This window comes from Eimeria maxima, genomic scaffold, assembly GCF_000499605.1.
Source record: "Eimeria maxima Weybridge genomic scaffold, Emw_scaff41, whole genome shotgun sequence".
NCBI lineage: Eukaryota > Apicomplexa > Conoidasida > Eucoccidiorida > Eimeriidae > Eimeria > Eimeria maxima.
The window spans coordinates 33,542-48,468 of NW_013563841.1; the positions used below are offsets into that span (position 1 = coordinate 33,542).

Sequence of the window (14,927 nt, forward strand, 5' to 3'; positions counted from 1 at the left end):
ATGGACGCCTTCTTTGAGCGAGAGCCGAAGGGCAAGGGTTCTGCAGCCCCCGAACGCCCATTGCTGTTTCCTCAGCAGCCCGAGCCGCAGCAGCACCTACAGCAGGGGGACGATGAGGTGGATCCTCTTGATGCTTTTATGGCCGGTGTGAATGAGACCCTTGTCCGAGAGAAAGCAGAATTTGAGGAAAAGCAACGAAGGGAAGCAGCCGGAGAAGGGAGACAGACGGAGAAAGAACGCTTTTTCGACGACGAGGACATTGCAGCGGAGTCAATTGAACATCTCAATGCTCAAAAGGCCCTTTCAGTATGTGTTAGGAGAGGCCAGCCTGCCACATTCTGGGGTGAAGGGGTGGGGAACTGAATAATATGAGGGAAGGGACGGAGTCATTTTATATATCGTGGGGATGGGCTCCCATTGCAGCTGGGTGTGCGTGGTTTTGTGCATGCTTGCTGGATGCAGCAGGCTGAGGCCACAAGAGGAAAGAGGAAGGCGCAGACGCAGACCAACAGTGGAGCAACAGATGACGAAGATGAGACCCGTGGCCGCTCTCTTCCCGTAGTAGCCCATGACGAGTAGGCCTCTTTACCAGCTGGGCTCTCTGCTCTTTGAATCCATGGGGAATAACACTTAACGTCGCCACAGTTCGTCTGCCCCTGGGCGCGTCTTAGCCTTCGACTCGTTCGTCGGATGTTTCTGCGACCTGTACAGAATTGTATATCCCCCTTACACAGTGGACCTGTACAAAGAACACCCAGACGTTACAGCCCTCAGTTTGGAGGCCGTGGCGAAGGTTCGCGATTCTTTGCAGCTCCACACCACTGGCAAACAGGCGCCCCGACCGATTGCTTCTTTTCTTCACCTTAAGGATTCCATTCCAAAGGTCCGAATCTTGCACTCACCACAGAAGCAATACTACCAATGATGCAAGCTGTAGCCATAAAACCACATTCTTGGAACCTTCGCTTGATGCTCTTTCGGAGTCGCCTGAGCGACTTATTTGCCTACAGATGGTCATCTCTTGCCTTTTCCTACCTTCCTTTGAGTTTATCTGCCTCCTCCTGAAGGTTTACGGCATGCATGTTAAGGTCGTCTTGTCGTTGTGCTGGATTGGGGTTCTCTATTCCCGTCGGTGGTGGGAGGTTGTTTACTTGCTGGTTTTCTGCCTTCTGGATTTTTGGTCCAGTCCTTGTGATACTGGTGTTTGTGCTGTGCGCGTAGGGTCTGTGGACGGCACTGCAACGGCGGGACTACCGCCTCCCCACTGCCGTGCAGGCAGCGGCCATCCCGGCGCTCTTAAAAGGCAGAGACTGCCTGGCTGTGGCGCAAACAGGCAGTGGCAAGACAGCCGCTTACCTCATCCCACTACTAACGCGTGTATGCAGTCTTAAGGAAAAAGACAACTGGACCGCTTGCCAAGCAACGTTTAAAGACCCCTCGAAGCAACCCCCGGCGAAGGAACAGCGGGCGGGGCCCTCAGCGGTCATAATATGTCCTACCAGGTGCGTTATTGTGGGTTGTGTGGATTCCAACATGGCCAGCATCTCTTAGCAAGAGCCTGGATCGTATGGTTTGGCTGGACGGTTATCGGTGGCCTCTGAGCTTTGTCTTTTTGCATAGTATGACAAAAAACAGGGGTGAGGCCAGTGGGCCTTGGGTCGGTGACCTGGTGTATGTTCGTTGTGGGGTTTGGCTTTTAGGGAGCTGGCGGTGCAAGTGGACGGGGAGATCCACAGCTTCTCTCGAGGGGGGGCGGAGTTGGATGTGAGCCGGCTGTTGTTGGCAGGAGGCTTCGACAAGACGGAGCAGTTTCGAGCGCTGCGGCGGGGTCCCGATGTTGTGGTCTGCAACCCGGGACGCATGATAGACGTCTGCAGTCTCAAAGGCCTCAGCGGCATTTTTCATAAAGTTGTCATGGCGGTTGTCGATGAAGCGGACAAGATGGTTCAAATGGGCTTTGAGTGCCAGCTGAGAGATGTTCTCTCCTCTCTCAGGCCGGACAGAGTTACCTGCATGTTCAGCGCTACCATGCCTCGCAAGTGTGAGGCCCTTGCCAAGTAAGCAGCAATAGTAGTAGCAAGAGTAGAAGCAACAGAAGAGATTTACTGGCCGCCTACGGTCGTTGGCTCCGGTTCTCTTTCGACCTCCTTGGTGCGTAGCGGGACGCAGCCCTACAAAACGAACCAACGCTCAGCATAGCAGCCCGTCTGAGTCTCTGGTTTGCAGCAAATTTCTTCGTAACCCGATTCGGATCATCGTCGGTGAGGGAGGACAGGTATGCTTCCCGCCTCAGGCTGGCATGCCGTTGGGCTGTACTCACACTGCACCGTCTCCATGCATGCTTGCCTAGGGTTTGATGCATCTTGCAAATACAACTAACAGCAGTGTTGCTGTGTTGATTCTTACTGCTATTTGCTGCATTGCATCTGTGACTCATTCCTAGGCTGCACAAACGGTTCACCAAAGGGTTCAAGTATTGGACGGCGAGCAGGCGAAGTTCGATTGGCTCTCTAAGAACTTGCTTCGGCTACTTGCGTTGTCGCAGCAGCCTGAGAAGCAGCAGCAGTGCGGTTCACGGCCGCCGCCGACAACGGTAGCTGAAGCTGCTGCTGCTGGAGGAGTCGTCTTTTGCAACTCTCAGCAGAGGGTGGAAGACTTAGCCTTCCTGTTGGAAGGGGTTCTTGCGCAAATAGTAGAGGCGGACGCGCGGTCAGCACCTGGAACAGCAGCAGCAGAGACAGAAACGGCGCCAGCTGGGGACGCCGCATCTCGAGCAGCAGCTGCGCGTCTTCTTGGGGGCGAGACTTCACAAGACCTTCGAAAGAACGCCAACCAAACATTCAGGTGTACGTATGCCCTGTAATGGGGGGATGGTAAATGCTCTTACTACCGCGTATTTTCACTCTCTTCTTGCCCACTAGTTGGTGTGTAAGCTCACTGGTCCACGGAACGCTTCAGCAGTGTTTGCTTTTGATAGACAAGTACTCCACTTTGTTTTGTTTGTGTTGCACTGCTTTTGCTGTTGCTTCTGGTTCTGCTGGACAGATGTGGCAATACTGCACGGCGGGATGCAGCAGGGCGAACGTCTTGCCGTGATGCGTCGCATGCAGCAGCACTTTCTGGGCGACTCGGGTTCGAATCGGACCCCATTGGTGCTGGTAGCGACGGACGTTGCTGCACGAGGGCTCGACTTCCCTCCGGCTCTCTCCCTTGTTATTTGTTATGATGCTCCACATGATCCTGAGGTATACGTTCACCGCATAGGCCGTGCGGGCAGAGCTGGCCGGTCGGGTCTCGCATGCTCGCTATTGACAAAACAAGAAAAACGCCAAGCGGCTTTTGTTGTGGAAAAGATGGAGGTGAGTGGATGTCCTCATAGAACTTTACCTCTGTCGGATACCGGCTACCCTGTTGTGCATGTAAGGTTAGGGGATTTGAAATATCGAATCCCTACTCTAAGAAGAGCTGTCGGGCATGGTTCCTGCGTATTCGTGGTTCACACCGCTGTCTGTGTTGCGGTTTTTTCAGATGTCCGGACAAACTGTCCCACGGTCCTTGTTAGACTTCGCTATGCAGTTTCGTAAGCGCAGTTACAGGTTACACAGGAATCTGTTCAAGACAGCTCGAAATGATGAGCCAATAGGGCTCGTCATTTGTCTGTCTGCCTCACCGAGCCTTACACCTCTGCTCTCCCGTTGATGCTCAGCATTCAGCTGAGGTGATGTGCCTTGCGGAGGGGCAGCCAGTTAGCCTGTTTTCTCACCCAGAGCTTCGTTGAATCTGAGGTGGATGCCAGGTCCAAACGCTTCACAAGGCACTCCCGTGTAACTGTGTGTGACTTCGTTGCTGCAGCGGCCTTCAGGGAGGCGCGGCTCTCCGGTCTCCGGATGGTCTGGCAAGGAGGCAAGACTGGCCGGGAGCTGAGGCAGCAACAAAATACTTCTTTTGGAGGATTGGGGTGCGGAAGATGGTATTTTGGAGTTCAGTTACAGTTTAGTGGTTTTTCCACCTTCTTGTGGGGTCCCCAGTAGTCAGTGTCAAGAAAGTTTTTGGATCAATCTGTTTTGTTTTCGTGAGCTCGCAGATTTGATACGGGCTGTCGGGTGGAGGGTGCGGAAGGTTCACTAGCGTCTAACGCTCCATCTATGGCACAAGCTGCAGCGGCAGCAGCTGCAGCAGCTGCAGCCGCTGCTGCAGCTGCAACTCGACCGGTCACAGCGGATACGCCGTCTTCAGGAGGTGGAGGGGACATTGCCCCTAATGGGTCTGTATCTCATCCTGCCGGCGCGTTGAGCAACAAGAGAGGCCGGTGGGATAGCAAAGAGCAAGACAGCGGCAGCAATAGCACAGCAGGCGATGAATCAGTAGCGGCTGTTGGGGGGTCAGAAGGACGAAAGGGTGCTCTGAACTTCGCGAAACGCGAGCAGAGGCGTCAGCAGTGGCTCTCTACACTGGAGGCCCGAAGAGACCAGAGGCAGCAACAGGAGCAGCAGCGGAACCGAAATCGCCGAGAGAGAAGTCCCTCTCCCCGCCGGTCCTTCAGAGAACGTCCCCAGCAGACCTCGCCGGTGAGCCAAGGAGAAAGAGGGCGCGGAGTGTAACTGCCAGCCGAGACAGTGATTTGGCATATCAGATCGCCTCACTGTCCTGTAGTGCACATTGGGAAGGCATATCCAGTTGCTTAGGCAGGACCTTCTCCCCGTATGTGGAGGGTCTGCATAACTTGTAGGAATAACCAGCAGTTGGAGGGGTTTTATCCTCGCTGCCACTTGCCAAGGACCCGGCATGCATTGCCCGTCTGTAAGAAACGGAACAGCACAGAGGCACAGCACAGGCTGTGCCTCATTGGAGGATGTAGTAGCTGTCACTCATTTGTGCATCCCAGGCCATAGTTGTTCCCGCGTATGCGTACATTGCACGCAGTCAGTTCGAGAGCTCTAGATATGCAGCGTGTGTTGCATATGAATAATATTGCATAGTTCGTTGAGATGAGCCACGAGCTACTACTCACAGCTGTTTTTTCTCACTTAGCAGCTTTTAGCGTCAAGGAGGAGGAGGTTTTGTGTTCACTGTGCTGATGACACGTACTGACGACACAATGCGGGGCTGAACCGGTGGACCGGTTTCGCAGCTCCATTGATTGTCGTGCCAGCGTGAGCTGAAAGGTGTGAAGGGCTGGAATATGGTGACTCTTTAGTTAAATAAACAGAACAACAGACAATTCCAAAATTCGAACGGGCTGGTCAGCCGGCGAGGTCCAGTCCACATCATCGCTGGTGCACCCGCCAACCAGTAACAGAACACCGCAGTGTGTATGTGTGTGTGTGTGTGTGTGTGTGTGTGTGTGTCCTGCCGAGTGTTTGTTAGTCCGTCAGTAGTTACATTTCGAATTTTGTTTACACTAGCTTTGTTGCGCGCCTTGATTAGACTCTGTACTCAAACGAAGTCGGTTGATGGCCGTCGTTGCCAAGAGCCGGCAACGCGGAATAATGCGATACACAGCAAAGCAACCGATGAGACTATGCGTGTAAATACTAAGTTAGGCATTTTAAAGACCACAACGGTGACATTTCAGTCTGCATATGCTGAGCTGTTACCAGCAGTGAATCCGTCGACACACACTGCAGGGGCTGTGGCGGACATCTCGGTGGCTTTCGAAGCCCTGGGTGGGCCAGTTTTCTATTGATGATGAGGTTCTGAACAGTTGTTTCCAGGAATTTCCTCTTTGCTTTTGACAAGAGCCATAGAAGCAGCTTGGGTGCCTTCCGATATTCCCGTCGTCGTGCGTTGTTCTTCCGTATCCGTTGACCATGACGTATCTTCCATAAATCTTAGAAACGGTCAGCTGGAGCTTTGGAGGAGAACTGTGAAGCCCCAGGCGCGGCGTAACACTGTTGCTGTGGGTAGGGCTGGACGGGCTAACAACCTTGCAAACATATTTTGGGGGGACCGCTGCATGATCTTCACGGGACTGGGTGCCCCGATGCGAGTTCGGTTTAGTTGCGTGGCCTTTGTGCCTCCAGGCTCCCAGCTGGGAGTTTCGGGGAGCCCTGAATTCCTAGGACATTGGGACCCTTCGCGGTGTCTTCCCTTGCTACCATACAGTGCACCAGCTGAAAAAGGACTGGAGCCGAGCCTCTGGTTTGCAGATGTAGAAGTCGCCGGGCGATCTCTGGAAGGTTCTGCCGTTTCGCCCGTTGTTCAAAGTGAATGCGCCAGCGAGCAACGGAATGGCCCCACAAGCGCTGACGATTTGTTCTCAGGTCGGCTCATTGCCGCCGTGGCCAAAAAGTATTCATCCCATAAGGGAAGCGCATGCATAGGGAGCCTGCCCGATATGCGCTGCACAACTGACGATGAAACATCAGGCGTAGCGGCGGCCGCTGCATTTCGCATTGACCATCAGTCACCGGAAATTATTGCTATACTGGATAGTCACCCACTCAAAATGGTGCAGTTCGAGTACAAATTTATTCTGTGGACTCAGAAGAATCCAGTTGCACCATACGTTCCGGACACGCCTGGGGAGTCATTTCATTGCGTTGCATATGGCAGCCTGTTCTACACTTGGCGCACTTGGTTGTTTCCTCCACCTCCTGCTCAGCTCACGGAGCCTCCCTCACAGGCAATGCAGATTATGTGGGAAGGCAGTGGCCCCGGCAGCAACAGAAAGTTTCACTTTGACCCGATGGACGTCATAGTGGATAAGTGCGAAAGAGGCAACCTAGAAGTGCTTTATCTTTGCAAGATTGCAAGGTTCGACGATGCACGAGGTACACCCGAGGCACCCGCCGAATCCACACTGATTTGCATAGGTAACAGCATTAGTTGACGTACCTTGATTTGACGCACTTCATAGAGAAGAGTGCCAGTATATATATGAGAGACCGCTGGCCAGGTCTCACGCTTGTTGATTCCGAGTTACGTGGATTCACACTGAGGCCTCCAACTGCTTGCTGTCATCGCAGCTGGGAATGTAAATGAACTTAATTACACGGTACGTTTCTACAACAGTATCAAGGCCGACGGGAGCATGCACTACTCGAGGATTCTACCTAAGCTGTATGTGGGGTCATGCCCCCGCCAGGTCAAACACATTCTCCAGCTCAAGCAGAACTTGAAAGTGACCGCAGTTTTCAACCTCCAGACTGCAGAAGATATCAAGTCAGCGGAACACCACCAGCTTCGTTGCCTCTGAGTTGCGGCTAGGAGGATGCACAAGGGACCAAAGATGCAATGTGTTGATTCAGCTGAGTAGCTGTGTTTGTTTTATATCCTTTCTATCATGGCTAGTGTGCTGTGGCTGCTGGTATTGTGCATGTTGCTGCTTAGGGTCAATTCTCCCGACCCCATTTGTAGCACGCGGACGCCAGAAGCAGTGAGCCACATTTACGAATCCGCCGGCCTGCGGTATGTCTGGATGCCTACAGAGGACATGAGCGACGCCTGCCGAAAGCTTGCAGTGGCACAGTGTGCACTGGTATTAGATGCCTTAATACGGGTAATGCGTTTCTATTCCCTCCCGACAGGCAGAGCACTTAGGGAGAGACTCTTTTTGCACCCCGCATCGCAGGTGGAATCGCTAGTGCCTCTGTGAGGATGTGTGGCTGTGCTCAGAACGGCCACACTGTGTACGTTCACTGCAATGCTGGAGTTGGAAGAAGCGTTGCAGCAGTCAGCGCTTACCTGTGCTTCTGCGTCGGCCTCGACCTGAGGAAGGCTAATTTTTTTGTCAGCACGCGACGACCCGTCGCCTACTGGGACGAAAAGGCAATTAGAGTGGGCCTTTTAGACTACCAGGCTAAATTTGGCAAAGCGTTTAGTAGTTAGCAAATGCATGGACCGTCCTAAATGAATGTAGCCAGCACCACCACTGTTTCTCATTTAATGCCGTGGCCTGCTTCTGTCCGCCCCGGTCTTACCAGCGGGACTGTCCGTAGCGGCTATTCAGTGACGTTCCAAGATATGTGCCCACAATTCCTAGGTTCAACTAGGCCAGGTATATACAGCTTGCCCTGCGGCGCTGGCAACAACCATGCTTGTGCAGCCATGTTTCTTCATCGGCTGCAGTTCCCGCATACGGCTTCTCAAAATTATATGCGTTCACTTAAATTGATCAATTTAGAATATCTGCGCGACATCAAGGAGCAGTGAGGTATTAGCTCTGTGTAGCAAACACAGCAATCAACTGCAGTCAACTAACCGTCGCATTCTGCGTGAAACTGTTTGCCCCATCCATGTAGGATGGTACAGTTGAAATGTATTCACTCATCTTACTGAAATAACTGCCGGGAAAGACTTCATCCTTTCCGGGGGTGATTCTGGACGAACTTGAGTAAAGCGCCAGTGAGATGAACCATGCAAGAGGCAGTGAGGAAAAGCGAATGTGTTCAAGCCCTGGCATTCCTTGGGTTGGCTGCTCTGCTGGTTAGCGAAGGGCCCCTGCGGTAGTACCGGCAAGTAGGCGAATGGACCTGCTACACGGTCTGTATGCTGCGCGTGTTCGGTTGCCCGAAGAATTTTGTGGATACAGTGCAAAGTTTGTACCGGCGCAGCGCTGACTGCAGCAATAGTATACTTCAGGATGTCGCTGTTGGCCTTGCCTTCCTCAGATCGGTATAGGTGAAGAACTCCAGCCGGTATGTTTTCCTGACTGAAGGCTCTGGGGATTGTTTTTGCAAACGATACTGCACCGTCGGAACTCGGCGTCAGGATGTATCTGCCATCAAGGTTGAACGGTTGATACGCAGTGTAGTGCTGAGAACACCGAAGGGAAGCGAGACACGCCAGTTCGAAGCCGTGCACCGTTAACGAGCTGGGAGCATTTGCTGAGCAGAAACATTGAATTTCTGACCCTCAGCGTAGCTTTTCGGTTGCAGGCTACCTTGGGTGGTGGCGGGCACTGAGCATTTGTCAGTTCTTGCCGGAACTTCAATGGCAAAGCTCCTGCAGTTGGACAAATGCCTAAGCGGCACAGTCATCGAGCATCCTTCTATTTCTCGGCCGCTGTACAACAACTTCGAGAGGATGTTGCGGTGGTGCTCGTGCAACTGCCTGCAACGGTGAGATCCTCAGCCTGACACCAGGGGTGAAACTCCATGAATATGCAACCGTACGTATCCAGCGTAATCAGTGGCGTGGGGCCTTTCGTGATATGAATGAAGCTCCGCAAAAGAGCCACGGCAGTCCCTACAAGAGAGAAGGCAAATTGTACAGCTTGCGTAATCTGCACACGCGGCTTAGGTGGAGGTTTCGGCGCCTCGGGTGATCTTGGGTCTACAGGCCAGCCTAGGGGCCTAAGTGCGCTAGTAATTGCCCCCTGTTCACAGGTAAAATATTATGCTTAGTTGTACTGTCATTTCGAAATTACCTCCATTGCGCTGAGCGACGCAGAGATCTGTCGAAACATCGACGCCGTTGGGGATGTCCTCAGCGCCACCGATATTGCAGTCTCTAAAGCATGCTGTTCGCTGCAGTTCAAGTTGTTTGCTGTGCAGTACTCCACCGCGGCTCTTTGCATTTGGGCAGTAAACTGACGGACAGCCAAGTTGATTGGCTTCCTCGCCTGCGGGGGTAGGAGGGAAATGTTCTGCATTGCGAACAGCGGGGGATCTTCCAGTATAACCTGATCGGCTGGTTGGAATCCAGGGCCGCTGTACTCCTCCCCAACTATGTAGCCGTCCCTTCTTTGTAGTTCTTCATCCTCGGTTGGCTTTGGATCGTGCTCGCCTTGTGAAATCACCCCGGCAGAGGAACGTTGTTCATCTGCCTCTCTGAGTCCAGATACCAGTGGCAGTTTTATTGTGTCTACTAAGAATGACAGAGGGGATTGTTTGTTGTGTGGATCGTTGAGCAAAATGTCGTCCGTCTCAGGTGTTCGGTTGGGCTGCACATTAGCTGTTAACACGTTCAAAGCACTGGTGCCCAATATAACATCTGGGAATCTCATGGACCATGCACTATGCCCTCCAAGTCCAATAGATGCCTTTTCAATGCCACTCAGAGGCCGCTTCGCCAAATCGACAACTACTGGCAATGGCGCAATCGCCAGACGCTGGGTGTCGGGTACAGTGTTGCTGAAGCCTGAGACCTCCAACTGTTTATAGTGAGTTTCCACGGCTGATCTTTCATCAGGATAGTACAATTCGCCCTGCAGCTCGTTTCTCGTGTTCTGCTGCGGCTTCAACAGCTTGTGCCGGAGGTCCCAGATGTTCGAGGCCTCGCCACGAAGAAATGTCCAGAGAATAAAGGTGTGTTCTGGCTTACAACCCGGCTATATAGCTGCGCATGCAACAACTAAGTATGCCTACAAGATTATTCTTACGGAGAAGACGGGTGAGGCGTGTCACTTTCCTCATAAATGGGTGGAGTGGTTCTGACGAATACGGTGGCATGGTTCCCACTTTGCGCCGTCTAGACCAGAAGGTAAGCAGCACCTTCAAGTTACTTACGTCGAAGTTTTACGTGAAAATATTACACAACAACAAAATACACCCCACGTGACAGGTTGCTTGTACTGAATTCGCAGCGGTGTTCTGCTTCCGCTACGGGCTGCCGACGCGTATGTACACGGCTCACACACACACACACACACACACACACACACACACACACACACACACACACACACATACACACACACTTCAGGTTCCCACATGGAACCCTATGAAAAAGGTGATTTTTTTCAGGAGCTTCCATTACTTTAGAGGCAATGCTTATACTCGCATGCACGTTGGAAGAAGTGTAGAAGCTCCCTTGCCACATCATTAATAATTACCACTGGAAGGGTTATGAGCTTTGATTCTTAAGGTTCCACAACCCAATATTTAAAATTAGCCTTGAAAACACTTTTCACTGTTATCGTTGGAGCGTTGTCAGCGACGAGGCTGCAACACACGGCAACGAACGTGGACCCGGCCGGCGCAAGTGCAAGATGTCCAGCATCACTACACGGAATGTCGGTGAGAAGCAGCCCGCCGATCTACCCCCAACAGCCAACAATGGGAGGCGGACAGTTGTCACCCATAGACCTCAAACAAAGAAACTGTCCTACGCGCCGCAGCGTCCCTTGACGTTGGGAGGGAGTACACAAGTAGTAAGACCTTGGAAACAGGAATGCTTCGACCGACGGGAAGAAGGCCTTATTATTGCAGAATGCACGGAAAGGTCATGGGCTGTGCTCACGGTGCTTTCACCGTGGCATCCTGAAGTTTCATCCAGCCCTGAACCAGTGGCGTCGTGCAGAATCGACCCTTCTTGCGGCTGTTTTGTGCGCTGCAGTGCTTGTGATGGTCAATGTGTACAGTGCAGAATTACGAGACTCCCGAACTATGCTAATAGGTGACAAAAACCAGGTCACTGCGGAATATTCGAGGAAGCTATATTCAGCCGGCTTCCCCTCCGCGCTATTCACTACAGAGGAGACTGTGGCATTCCTTTTCCCGCTACTACAGCAGCGATTGTATTGTTGTGGCCATCTCATATCTATGATGTGGGATAAATCTAAAGAAACAAATTCCCAACCTATTCAACTAAATATGCAAGTGCCTGTTCGATTCGGCAGCATACATAAATATTTGCCGGGTTTGCGAGCAAAATGATTGGTCTTAAGCGGGAGCAATAGACATGATCTATGCCGTCTCCTCGTCCTCTTGAGGCATTTGGAAATACCTCAGTTCGTAGGACGTTTTGTTGTTCGCAACGACGCGCAGGAAGTCGCGCAACATCTGTTTTTTCAGGTACTTCTTCACCAGGTACTGCACACAGACACACTACACGCAGGTCCAAAATGAGCGGCACAACAGGGAACCATCGGCCAAGCTCTAACCTGCGGGAAAGCGTTGGCAACTGCTCGCAATAATCAAACCGGAGACCATTGCGCCAGCTGACTCCCCTACTTTGTGCTTTCCAGATAACAGCCAATATCCGGTTGGACCGCAAGGGAGGCTGCGTGCAGCACACGACGATATTGAGCACTGCCTGCTCGGTCTTACCTTGAGGTAACGCTTTGAGAATGGCAGCTCGGCGGTAACATACACCTTTGCTTTTTCCCGAGACACTTCTACTTTTTCGCCCAAGTTGTTTAACTTCCCTCCCACCTTGATGCGGCTCTGTAAGAACCTCTCCTGTACCACAGCACAGAAACAGCATGCTACGGGCAATTGCGGGCAGCGCGATCGCTCACAACTCTTTAACAGCTACAGTTCACACCACTGCACAGCAACCAATGCTACAAAAGTTGCAGACAATGCAGGGCTGCCCTCATGCCAAATACTATCTGGCTTAAGGCAATTTGACCGCACATTTACCGAGCATGGTCGCTGCGTTGGGGTGACACGGCCTGTGGGGTGGGGAATTCACCCATGGAAAAGACCATAAAGCCCGCATGGAACAGTGCAGTGAAGTTGATTAGATCCAAATATGGCTTGAAGAATAACTTCGGGGCAGACGACGCTACAATGTTGCGACTGCGTGGCCATGACAAAATTCCAGGGGACGGGTAGGGACTGTAGCACTGAAAATCACAACTTACCAAGCCCTTTGCCTCGAGGATGTTGTCATCAACAGGCTTCTGGCAATCAATAGCGAATTTGATCTTTGTGGCCTTGCCTGCTGCGGAGGCCTTCTTCCCTCGCCCCATTTGGTTGCGGGCTTTAGGAGCGACGGATGCTGACGCCATTGTGGCCACACGAGAAAACGCCAACGAGGCACCAGCACAATCAGCTTCAAATGAGGAGTCTTTTCTGTTTTGTTTATCTCAAGGGCCAAATATGAACGCAACACGGTAGCATGCGCTGGAAGCGCTGCCGGTGCGGGGCGTGCTAACCCGGCGTACAGGCAGCCCCAAAGACAGCATGTAGTAACACTTAATTGCCTGCTACTGAAACTTTAAAATAAGGAGAACTCTTAGTATGTATTTTTCCATACTAGGTCGTGTTTTCATGTGAAGCTGGTCTAAATCGACGTTGGATCCAAATCCGTTGCCCCATCTATGGGAGATTCTGGTACCCACTGTTCCTTCCAGGTGACAGCCCATCACCACCAAATCCAGCAAATGTGGTCAGGTTCTCTTTCAATTTGTCATCAGTGATTTGACTGGCAAACCGGCTCCATACGGCGACTATGCACATTGCCCGGATTGCTGCAGCTCCAGGATTCCTTTCTCTCTACTTCAATAAGACATCGCTTCTCCTGTGCCGTACGAGTTCCAGTCGTGGGATTTTCTCGAGTCCTTCATTACCAATGGCATCGCAAGATGGCGACAGCGATCCCGGAAGCACCGTTTCCGTTGGCCTGGGTGAGGGCAGCCGCAGCGAGATAGATTAGACCAGGCCACATAAAAGAAGCACGATGCAGCATTCTACTTGTGGAATTCCCATAGTCACAGGGCTTATGGTGTCTCTGCAAGCGAATTGTGGGGATGCTGCAGAACCTTTCTGCTTCAGGCAGTTCGATGACCCCAAGTATCCAGGAACAAGGATTCCGTTGGACAAGGATTCATTTATGAAGAAGGTGAGCTCGCGGCAGGACAGGTAGTATGAAAATAGGTTGCTTCTTCAATGAGTTTAAAGGCTGAAAGTGAATGTGTTTCCCGTCGTGCGCCCGACAGCTTCACGAGGTTCTTCGACAGAAAAGCCCCCCGCTGGTAGACGGCTATGCCCCTTTCTGCAAACACATTTTTATTGAAAACTTTACAGGAGCTAAAGTATCTACCCTCCCAATTACTGAAGAGAATATACATCATATCCGGTAGGCGGTAAATGGCAAATGTCTTGTAGTGGCGGCAACGGTCAAACAGCAAGGTCGTGCATGAACCAGAAACAGCGCTCTAATGGGAAATGACCTTTACTGCTGCTGTCTAGTAGTTGTGTTCCGGCGTAGCACGGGATACTTGGCTCGAAGGCCAGAGGAACTTCCGGTCTTATCGCGGTGGTTACCGGCCTCGCTTGTTCAGCACCAACTTGTCCGTGCTAAGTACCTGGGTACGTCAGAGTGTAGCTAGTGCCACGCGTGGCCTGCATGTTTCGCGAGCGTCTTTTCCTAAGAGATTCTTGTAGAGGGAGATAGTGGAGTTCTCTGTACAATCTGCTGCTTTGGGATGCCTTCAGACTTAATTCTGTATTCGCGCGAGCAGATTGCGAAGGAAAATGCTGCAATGTCGAAGAACGAAGAGGTGATAGGTGTGTGTTCCAATTTGCGTCAGGCCACCAGCCCGTACATTTGAGAATATCGTGTGGACTTGCAAACTATTGCTGCAAACTATGCTGCAAAATAGCGTAATAACTGGCTGCAAACTATTACGCTATTCTTTTGGATTTTTTACTTATTACGCAGATACATCGCAACCTGAATGGTTCATAGTGGCGATTAAGGCGCAAAATGAACCTTTTGAGCTTCCGATGAATCCTATAACGTAAGTGAAGTTACATTCGAAAATACCTGTATGTGCATTGCTATATCTGCAGTTAGCTGGAGGGACTTTCGTCAGCTACAGCAGTGCGCTGCTCCCGGCTGTGAACAACCTAAGCGTATCACAACAGGCTTGCTTTATTCGGTTCTAGATGGAACTGTCATGTCAGATTTAGTCGTTGCTATGGCTAAGCCCTGCACTTCCGCGGATGCTTTGGTTGCTTCAGGATTATGAGGAATGCGCTTATAGAGGAAGGAGGGAGTGGAGTGTCGGTAAACCGTGAAGCCTATGGACGTTCAGTGGAATATTGGAGCAAGCATGTGGTGGTTCAAGATGACAATGAGTGATGCCTGAATCCTGTTGTATTTGTTGGGAATTTGGGGGCGAAACTGTTTTCTTCTCCACTGTACAGCTTACATCCGTACCTCGTACCTCGGAAGCGTACATGCTGTTTGTGCTTGTCCGTTGCAACTTGTACGATGCACCGTGTTTCCTCGCCAACATTCACCACTTCGCA

The 14,927-nt window shown here is 51.7% G+C and overlaps 4 protein-coding genes across 4 annotated transcripts; 2 read left to right on the forward strand and 2 right to left on the reverse strand.

Moving 5' to 3' along the window:
* On the forward strand, positions 1–7,830 carry EMWEY_00006960 (ATP-dependent RNA helicase, putative; the record flags this gene model as incomplete). Its single annotated transcript, XM_013478387.1, has 17 exons — positions 1–306; positions 463–575; positions 712–883; positions 1,222–1,502; positions 1,701–2,041; positions 2,160–2,275; positions 2,444–2,846; positions 3,046–3,359; positions 3,529–3,580; positions 3,853–3,958; positions 4,085–4,309; positions 4,428–4,568; positions 5,428–5,666; positions 6,024–6,815; positions 6,969–7,164; positions 7,333–7,501; positions 7,618–7,830. 17 exons carry the CDS (start codon positions 1–3, stop codon positions 7,828–7,830), a joined length of 4,179 nt encoding a protein of 1,392 aa, XP_013333841.1.
* Positions 7,831–8,158: 328 nt separating this feature from the next.
* EMWEY_00006970 (hypothetical protein, conserved) lies at positions 8,159–9,949 on the reverse strand (the record flags this gene model as incomplete). The annotated part of the gene is made up of 5 exons (XM_013478388.1): positions 8,159–8,164; positions 8,548–8,828; positions 8,885–9,054; positions 9,117–9,319; positions 9,371–9,949. 5 exons carry the CDS (start codon positions 9,947–9,949, stop codon positions 8,159–8,161), a joined length of 1,239 nt encoding a protein of 412 aa, XP_013333842.1.
* A 1,681-nt stretch (positions 9,950–11,630) lies between these two features.
* Positions 11,631–12,679, reverse strand: EMWEY_00006980 (60S ribosomal protein L22, putative; the record flags this gene model as incomplete). Its single annotated transcript, XM_013478389.1, has 3 exons — positions 11,631–11,756; positions 11,994–12,125; positions 12,533–12,679. 3 exons carry the CDS (start codon positions 12,677–12,679, stop codon positions 11,631–11,633), a joined length of 405 nt encoding a protein of 134 aa, XP_013333843.1.
* Positions 12,680–13,122: 443 nt separating this feature from the next.
* Positions 13,123–14,757, forward strand: EMWEY_00006990 (Flagellar associated protein, related; the record flags this gene model as incomplete). Its single annotated transcript, XM_013478390.1, has 6 exons — positions 13,123–13,297; positions 13,430–13,535; positions 13,882–13,982; positions 14,109–14,180; positions 14,335–14,413; positions 14,637–14,757. 6 exons carry the CDS (start codon positions 13,123–13,125, stop codon positions 14,755–14,757), a joined length of 654 nt encoding a protein of 217 aa, XP_013333844.1.
* Between the last annotated feature and the right edge of the window lie 170 nt (positions 14,758–14,927).